Below are 10,230 nucleotides of genomic sequence, written 5' to 3'. Positions count from 1 at the left end.
CCTCACACTATCAAAAACCTAAAAAACAAGAAAATACACTACATGTTTCTATATTCTAAACCATGTGTTTGGTTAGCAAAGTCAGTTTCTTAAATTAGTTCAATAGCAGAGAAAAAAAAACAAAAACATAAATCAAAGAACGAAACAATTGAACGAATGCCCATAAATTTATCTCGGCAACAATTTAAAACCCGAGCCTTTAAGGCCAATCTTACCTAAAATAAAACACCAATTAAAGTTTTATTTATATTAAAACATTTTAACAATTTTATTACACTTTTGCCCTAGTTAAAATATACAAAATACAAAACTTACTACAAACCCCCATCACCATCGCCACCGCCATCGTAGCCGCCGCCGCCGTTGTCGGCAAACTTCAACCATCCACAACCACCATGATCGATCAATACCCAGTACTCTAAAACCCTCAAATTATCATAATCCATCGCCAATTCTGCAAATTTCAGTGATTTGGGTTAGGGTTTCATCCGATTAATTACAGCTGGTGTTGATTATTTCATTTTATGTAGTATCTGAATTTGTTGAAGTTGAATGGTTGAGTTAATGATTATTTATTTTGCTTGTTCTAAAAATAGAATTTATTTGCTTTTTATTTATTTAAATTGATAGTTGATTCTGATGATTTAGATTATGCACATAATGTCATCCATTGTACAATCTGTCACTAAAAATAGCACCTTTGTATCTGTGCTAGCGATTAGTCAGATTGGAAATTTTATATGAAATTTTCAGTTTCATAGATAAATGCATATTTTTATATGTAATTTTCAGATGTATATATGTACACATATGTTTATACGTAATGTACATATATACACACATTTTACATACGTAATGCACACACATTTTATATGCAATTTTCAGTTTTGTATACATGTATACATATTATTATATGTAACAATTATATATACACATATACATATTTTTATACATAATATACGCTGAAAAGATACGTAATTTTCAGTTTTGTATATACATATATGTATTTTTTTATATTCAATTTTCAGTTATACACACACATATTTTTTAAATGCAAAATTTTAAAGTAGACTGGTTTTAACTCCTCTTCGATCCACTCAGGACCGAAATCACCCAAAATGGGTCGGAGTTGGCTGGAATTAGCTTTGGACTTAGGGCTGATTGGCTCCGATTAGGTCGATTATAAAAAAAATAATCAGTAGATCTCCGGTTTGCCGATTAGTCGCCAATTAGTACCAATTTTTCCGACACTGGATTTAACTTAATCATGTTTTCTTTATACTGGTGCATTTTTTAAAATCACATTACCAGATATATGAAAGCTTCTGTAACCCTATTTTCTTGATTATTGTATTTTATATGGAAGTTCTTTTATTGTGTTCTATTGTTTAAAGAAAGATAACAGTTTGACAATTTTATTGAATGCAGTTAAAAAGTTAAAAGTTTTCTGCGATAATCAGCTCAATGGAGGTCGACCCTCCACATGAAAGTGACGGAAGCACCACCGGATCAAAGGAAAGTGAGATTAATGTTGTGCTTGATAATGATTCAGGTGTCGGTTTGCCATACGCTCCTGAGGATTTCCCGACACCGGGTGATAAATGGAAATGGAAGGTGGGAAAACGACATGCAGTTTCAGGACACTTTATGGATAGATATCTCCCTGATCGTCTTTATGTAGAATATAAGTCAATGACTCCCGCTAATGTGACTAACTTTAGGGGTTTCAACAGCAAGGCTGCGGTTTAAACGGTTTTTGTTGGAAGCGTTTCCTGAGATGGATATTAAGGCCTTCTTTGCCTCGTTTACTTGGCGGGTTCCAGCTGGCCAAATTAAAGGTAATTATGATTATTCACTTGACATAAATATCGTATCTATAAAACGATTATATTGATGGTTACACTTACATGTAAAAAATTGGCTCAATATACATTGAATTTAAAGCTTTTGAAAGTTATACGATGAAAGTTAATAGAAATGTAATAATCATTGATTTGGTTTTAATGTTAGATAAATAATATATAGATCATATGAAGATCATGATATCCACAAATGTTGAGTTCTATTTAGTATTGATACATATATGTCAATTATTATTTACAATGAACTACGAGTCAATCCGTTTATCTTCGCCAAGAAGTTTGGATTTAGATGTTTGGTGGTAATTTTGTTAACGTTTATTTCATCTTGCATGCTTTTTTTGTGGTTTGTCTTTTTGCACAATGTGCCATAATTAGGTTATTTTATACATTAATCAATTTAAGAAAATTTGTACTCAATAAGATTTTCACTTTTAGTATATAGTTATAAATTCATATAACTACAGTGAAGAAAAGCTTTTTAATCGAGTTATTTGAGTAATTTGTTAGTAAATATAAGTATATAACGCGCATCCTTCATGTTCATTTATTGTAAATGTGAACTAATAGTATCTTGTAGTCAATACTTACGATCTAAATTACAAGAAGTTACAAAGATGATTATCATGATTCACTTCACTAATTATCAATTATCATTCATGTTACATGTTGAATTAATGTTTATTAATAATACTCTTTCTTAGAAAGATATATACACGTGTAAGCATTAAACATACTCGTTCGTATTACATATGAAGTATATATTTTCTCATCAATCAAATCCCTTGACCAAAATCCTGCAGGAAGCACAGGTATTGTCTTGAATTGCACTCCAAAGTTTGACCCCAGTGGTTGCAAGGCGGGAAACATAAACTGCTCCAGTTTACTTTCACCAACCGATCCCGACCCTTCAAACATAATGGCCTGTGACATTTGCTGCATCGAGCCTCGTTTCTGTCACGATTGTTGTTGTATACTTTGCTCAAAACCAGTCGATTCATCAACCGATGATGATAAAATCTTCATCAAATGTGAAGCTATGGTCAAAGACGGGCTCATCTGTGGTCACATTTGCCACATTGAATGTGCCCTTCGGTCCAACATGGCTGGGACCGTTGGTGGGACCATTTGTTTCGATGCGGAATATTATTGTAGGCGTTGTGATGCAACCACTGATTTGATTCCACATGTCATGAATCTTATTAGGAGGTGTGAGTCGATTAGTTATGGTGATAAAATGCAGAAGATTCTTAATCTTTGTGTTATTATATTGAGAGGATCCACTAAAACGAGTGCGAAGAATTTGTTCAATCATGTTCAATCGACTTTAGCAAAGGTATGGATAGTTACTGTCAAATATGATTATAACATTTATTGTTTCTGTAAGTATAATATAATCTTTTGATTTAGGGCGTTTATGCGTTAACAAAACATGTTGAAATTTTTTTTGATTTGTTTCCTTTTAGTTATTAATTAAATCTATTAAATGTTTTTATTATTTTATGAAAATTACACAAATAATCTTTTTAACTTTTTAAGTATTAAATAATCTTTGTAATTTACATAAATAGCCTCTCAGATGTAAAATGACTCGAATGCTTTTTTATTTGACAAACAAATGTAACGGAGTTGGCCAAAAGGACTGAAGTGATTAAAAATTTTAAAACTAAATCCATAATTTAAGAAACAAAAACGAGAGTATGTACTTAAGTAGTTAAAATTGGTCAACTCCAGGGACCAAAAGTGAAGTTAACTCATATGTTTATTATATCAAGTAAATATAAGAGGCTTAGGAGCAGTGGCGGACCCAGGATTTTTTGCCAATGGGGTCCCATATTTTCGGTGTTCAAAATTTTCGGGTCGGTCGTTGTTCAGGTCGGGTCGAGACGAAGAACATAATAAAAAACAATATCATAATAAAACTTTCTTTTCAATCATCACTACCTGAACGGGTCAAAATAGGTCGGGTTGACACATAAACACTTTGTTTTCCCTTTCTTAAACATTTTTGAGATAGAACCTAGATCCACCCTTTCATAAGCATGTGTTGAAAACCATTAACTTAAACTAGTGAAAAATAAAACTGATATTTTAAAGTGTTTGAATGTTTCTAAAAAAAACCATGCATAAAGTTGAAAACAATGATATGTATTTTAGAGGTGTTTGAATGTTTCCAAAGTTATCATTGCAACATTAGCAATCAAATGATTGATTAACACTAAAAATTAACACAAAAAACCAAAAACTGAGCCTTGTAAGACTTGAACCCATGACCTTTCAAAGATAAAATAAGCGACTTTCCACCAGATCACATCAACATTAATAGTATGGGTTCCAAGTATTAAATCTTATGGGGTCCTCAAAAAATTTAATATACCGCTTCTAATAAATTTTTAAAAAACATTGGTGTCCCGGGACCCCGATCCACACTATGTGGGTCCGCCCCTGCTTAGGAGCCTAGTTAAGCTCGGTATATGAAGCTCGGGCTTAAGCTCGTATGTTAAAGGAGCTCTAATTTAGGCTCGGGCTCGTTTGATCTTTTAGCAAGCTGATCTCGGGTAACTCACAAGCGGCTTCACTCATTTACAACCCTATTCATTTTAAAACTGTTAAACGAGTTGTGTTTTTCCAGTGAAAAGTCTATGTAAGAAGGTCAAACAAGTCGTTAACTTAATTAGAAAATGCGTGCATTGACTAATTCATTTGTTGTTGTCAGTTAAAAGGAAGGAAACACTCATGAAGATATATGGAAACAAGAAGACATATCAGCTGTTACTAGAGGTGCACAAATCGGTTTTTTTTGAAAAAACCGGTTCGGTTTTTAACCGGACCGGTTTTTTTTATCCAGAAAAAAACCGGTTCGGTTAATAACCGGACCGGTTATTAACCGGTTATTATTGCTGAAAACTCAAACCGGCCAAACCGGTTTGGACCGGTTTAGAAACCGGTTAGAACCGGTTATTAAACCGGTTTTTTTATAACCGGTTTTTAAAAACCGGTCTAACCGGTTAACCGGTTTTTTTTTTTTTTTTTTTTTTTTTTTTTTTTTTTTTTTTTTTTTTTTTTTTTTTTTGCTTTAGGGTTTAGGGTTTCGTTGTTAGCATTCTTTGCTTGGAAGATTAAAAACACATAACTTTCATTTATAGCTTTTACATTAAAAATACAAACATTAAATCGTTATCGCATATTCGTAACTCAAAAATACAAACATTAAAGAATGTTTAGACACGATTACATTAACAAGTTGATGTTTGTTACTCATTTTCTTCGCTACCCGATCCCGAGCTATTCCTTAGGTAATCGTCGTACGCGGCTTCTTCATCGGTCATTGGTTGAGTGTGTCCTTGATTGACCTCGTCTTCATACAAGGCCGCCTCATAGTCCATTTCCCCCTCGAGTGAGCGTTGATGTTGTGCCCTGTCTAAAGAGTCCAAGTAATCCTTGTAGCAAATCGACATCTCTACAGCTGGTGGAGTGAGTCGAGTCCTCCTAATCGATATAACCCTGCCAGAAACAGAAAAAGCAGACTCCGAAGCTACCGTGGAAGCTTGGACCGTTAGTAAATCTTTGGCCATGGCGGCGAGGATCGGAAACTCATCCTCCTTACCTCTCCACCAAGCCAGCAAATCAAGACTTCTAAATTCATCCGGAGTCATGTGTTTCACAAAGTTGGTACCACCATACCTTCCAAGTTCACTGCTTGGGGTGTTTACCCTTTGACGTTTACCGGCGTCTTCCCAAATCATGTAGTACATCCCCATTTCAAGGTCGGTTTGGGATTGGGATTGGGCAACAACTCTTAACGAGTCATGAATTTGGGAAGACGACCCGTATCTTGTAAGGTAAACATCATACATGTTTGCCAAGGTGGTGTTGAAATCATTCTTTAAAGTTTGGCTATAATAGGGGTTTTGATCGTCGTTTAACCCTAGCTCATCACAAATTTTTTCTATTAAAGCTTCAACACCACCAACATTGATGCAAGGGTTTAACGCAGCAGCACAGGTCAAAACAGCGGGTAGTTCTTGAAAATATTTTTTAAATTTTTCTTTCATTTTTACACCCATATCAAAATAAGGTGCACCCCTACAATGAAGGTCACTCAACTTTGTGCACATGACAGCAATTTTTGGTAAAGCAATGGGGCTTGTTGGATAGTAAACCCCGGATAAACTACTTGTGCAAGATTTAAAAATTTGAAGAACCTCCGTAACGATCTCAATCAATAACCAGTTTCTAGGATCGTACGGTGCACATTTACCCCTATTTGACAAAATTTGATGAAACGCAATTAACGATTGTTTTTGTTGGATGGCTTTCTCAAACATTTCACAAGTCGAGTTCCATCTTGTTGGACAATCCCAGTTAGGCCCCAACCATTGACAGTTAGCTTCTTCACAAAATTTTTTGTATCTTGAAAATGTTGAATTGTTGCTAAAAACATCTCGTAACATTCTTTTAAAATTGTTTCTTTGCGTTTCGATCACGTTTAACCCATCTTGCACGGCCAAGTTGATAATATGTGCAATGCATCGGCTATGAAAAAACGCTCCATCACAGATAGGTTTATACTTTAATTTTAAATGGCCAACCGCGGCCGTATTGTTGGACGCGTTATCAAACGATATTGAAAAGATTTTATCTTCAATCTTGTATTGTCGAATGACTTTATCCAAGAGTTTAAAAATATTTCTACCCGTGTGCGGGTAATCAAACAATTGAAACGCAACGGTTCGTTTCATCATTTGCCACGACCGGGGGTCAACCCAATGAGCCGTCACACAAATGTATGAGTCGGGCGAACCATTAGGTACCGACCACACATCCGTGGTTAAGTTCACACCAGTTTGTAAGTTTGAAAAGTATGAAATTAGTTCGGATTTAGCGTTTTTCCATGCTTTAAGCATATCTCTTCTAAGGGTCGAACGACTTACGTGTTGGTAGCGTGGTTGAACATACGTTTGCATCATCTGCGTGAATTGAGGGTTGTCGAAGTGGTTGAAAGGAAGTGATTGTTGAATCACAAAGTTGCCAAACTGTTGACGTACCGCTTCAAGGTCGTACGTAAACACCGTTCCTTGATTCGTCATCTCCGGCTGCGAACTACTTCCGGATTCGTCCTTCAAGACCTTGCAAGAGGGCTTTTCTACATGAGCTCTTAAACTGGAGTTTGCTTCTTTGTTATAAAACTTCAAACAATGTTTGCATCTAGCTTTTTGGGTTCCGTTAGACATTTCGCATAGGTCGAAATGTTGCCAAATATCTTGGTTTCGTTTCGTGGGGATGACCCGAACGACGGTTTCTCCCGTGTTCGAGGCACCCATGTTGACCGATGAAGCAGCACTTTGGGAGGCCATGATAATCGACTACGAATTAAGAGTGGTATACTCGAGTATGAAATAAACGACTACGAAAGAAGAGCGTTTGGAGTTGTATAATCGCGTATGAAATAAACGTTTAGAGCTTTTGGAGTTGTATAATCAAGTGTGATCTAACCAATACCCAACCTAAACTATATATAGATGTTTGTGGGGGTAAAATGGTAAAAAAACCAAAAAAAAACGGCTAAAAAACGGTCAAAAACACAAAAAAACGGCTATAAGGCCGTTTGGTAACGTTCGAAAACCGGTTAAACCGGTTAACCGGTTATTAAAAAACGGTTAACCGGTTTTTTTTTATAACGGTAATAACCGGTTATTTTAAAAACCGGTTAACCGGTTTTTTAATAACCGGTTATTAAAAAAAACCGGTTTTTTTTATAACCGGTTATAAAACCGGTTTTGGGTCCAAAACTTATAACCGATACGTAAACCGGTTACGTAAACCGGTCAAACCGGTTTTTAAAAAAACCGGTTTTTAAAAAACCGGTTTTCGGTTAAACCGGCCAAACCGGTTCCGTAACCGGTTTTTTTGACCACCTCTAGCTGTTACTACAGGTGTCTTGATTGTACTTTTACTTTTTTTTATATATAAAAGGGCAACCGCAATCAAAGCGGGTCAAACAGGGTTGGATTGACCCACAAACACATATATGTTCGTTTTGTAAATAATATTAGTTCACTAAACACTATTTTAAAAACATAGTTATGTCAATAATAATCTAATAATGTGCATCTTGGAATGAACCTATTTTATGTTTTATAATTGATGATTGTCAAGTTTCAACTTTCAACCCATCTGGGATAACATAACCCCCGATTGATGAGTAAAATGGGTCGAAGTTAACTCATCTGGTTTCTCAGTTGTGAATTTATGACACCACACGAACCTAACACAAAATTCACGTTTTTGGGTTTAGTCCAGAACTCCAGATGCTTTCTGGTCGAACCCCCAAACGCATTTAGCTAAACAGGTTTGGATCAGTTTCTGGTTGAACCCACAAACACAATTAGCTAAACGGGTTCGGGCCTGTTTTGGGTCTAACCGACAAACACAGGTAGCTAAATGGGTTTGGGTCTGTTTTCGGTCGAACCCGCGAACATGATTAGCTAAATGTGTTGTGTTTGGGCTGACCTGTTTAACCCGCTTTTTTTTATTTAATTTTTTTGTTATTTTTTTTTCCTTTTATAGTGTTTTTTTATTTTATAACTTAAAATGGTTGGATATTTTATGCCAAAATTTAAAAATTAAAAACAAAAATTGACATCATCTTCTATATTGTAAATGTACTTATTTATATAAAGTTGGGATTTTGTTGTAAGAGTTTAATTCTGTAGTATTAAGACGCAAAAGGTAATACATAATGGTTTAAACGGGTCGTGTTTATGTCAACCCATGAAATTGTGTTGTGCTTGGGTTCATTTGTCTACTTCATTTTCGAGTTCGGTCAGAATTTCAGGTTTGTGTTGGGTTTGACCCGCCAATCCACAAACTTCTATAATGTAAATGTACTTATTTTAATATTCGTTTAGTTAAAAATTTTATTGTCATCAGGAGAAGTTACACAGTGGGAACCAATGGAAGTTGAGACGATAACACCTCTAACCCAAATAACGTTTACGAACTTCGATTGCCAGATAGTGAAGAAACACTAACCGGACCCCGGGCAGATTACTGGTAACCTGGGGGTTGGATAGCAGTTTCCCACGAGGGGTTAGACCCTTGGAAGATGGTTCTTCTGATAACCTGCAAAACAGACACCGTGAGCTCGTCACTGAGAAGGGGGGGTTCCTCCTTGTAACCACCCTCCGGCGTGAGAATCAGACTAGATTACTCTTTAAATATAAAAGTATATTAAGAGATTGCTAGAGCAGATATCAGGTATAATATGATGATAATGTAATAAGATATGTTGAGATGAGATGGTCATACCATTTGGGGTATTTATAGCCGAAGGTAGGTTTCCAAGGAGGTATGGCCGGCTGCAACAGTGTTCCTGTTCATCAACAGTAGCCTACGCACGTGCCCTGCTGGTAGTTGGTGGGTAGGCAGCGGCTGATAGCGACCAGGCCTGCTGTATACTATTCCCTTTCCACCAACTGCCGGCTACGCACGTGGTATGACAGTAGTTGGTGAGTAGGCAGCGGCTTAATAGTGATACAGTACAGGAGCATGCTGCTCGCCATACTGTATCAGTGAGCTGTCGTATCCCTGATCAGATCTTTCGCCCATACCTCGTCAGGTACAGTAAAAGGTCCTTCAGTATAGACTGGCTTATTTGGGCGGGAGTATTCCCCCTCCCGCCTCTGTGCGGGATTGCTCCCGGCTTTGCTCATTCCTTCAGGTGACACTGAATGATCGAGAGCTAAGTACCTAGTGCGTGTAGCCATGCTGCGCGGGTGGCCTTCCCTCATGGCTTGTATCCGAGGCTGCGGGAACAGGCGGAGTCCACCATGGGAGGCATTTCCTGCGGGACCAGCTTGCATACTGCGCGTAAGGACGTCACGTCTCTGAGCATGGTTGGTCCTGCGGGTCCAGTTGGTCTCTGCGCAGACGTCCCTGTTTGAGTCTTGCGGGTCCAACTGGGCTCTGCTGGGACCTACCTCTTCAAGTCCCCCCAGTCCAATGTTCTTCTCATGCGTGTTTAATAAAGTGAGGTGAACTTTTGAACTTAAGCAAAGGGTTTTGAAAAGGGTTTTGTAAGGTTTTCCATGGGAAGTCCTTGTCACTTGCAGAAATGCCCGAGTTTCCTGCTTGGTCTTTGGGTATGATGCGGGTAGGTCTGTAACCTCCTCGCAAGTCAGGAGCATTGAGTCCTAGTTGTGTGGATTCTCCATGAGGTTTTGGTAGTTTTGAACATAGTGATCAATTATGTTAAAACCACCAATTCCATCCTGGAGCTTCAAACAACGTAGTTCTCAACGTTCCCGCTATGCGGGGATGTTATTTCCGTTTCCGCAAGCATTGCCCAGAAGATCCTTCCTGGTTTCAA

The 10,230-nt window shown here is 37.2% G+C and overlaps 1 protein-coding gene across 1 annotated transcript in view; it reads left to right on the top strand.

Moving 5' to 3' along the window:
- Nucleotides 1–1,312: 1,312 nt before the first annotated feature.
- Nucleotides 1,313–10,230, top strand: part of LOC143581668 (uncharacterized) — a 28,458-nt gene continuing 19,540 nt past the window's right edge. Inside the window, exons 1-2 of the mRNA XM_077064403.1 lie at nucleotides 1,313–1,838; nucleotides 2,663–3,195. Of these exons, the coding sequence (XP_076920518.1) occupies nucleotides 1,778–1,838; nucleotides 2,663–3,195 (594 nt within the window). The 5' untranslated portion in view covers nucleotides 1,313–1,777. The remainder of the gene's footprint in view (nucleotides 1,839–2,662; nucleotides 3,196–10,230) is intronic.

Source organism: Bidens hawaiensis, unplaced genomic scaffold (genome assembly GCF_021521415.1).
Source record: "Bidens hawaiensis isolate Kalapana, Puna unplaced genomic scaffold, B.hawaiensis_p1.1 tig00031134_1, whole genome shotgun sequence".
Lineage (NCBI taxonomy): Eukaryota > Viridiplantae > Streptophyta > Magnoliopsida > Asterales > Asteraceae > Bidens > Bidens hawaiensis.
The sequence above is the reverse complement of the archived record's forward strand: the minus strand, read 5'-3'. Positions and strand labels throughout refer to the sequence as shown.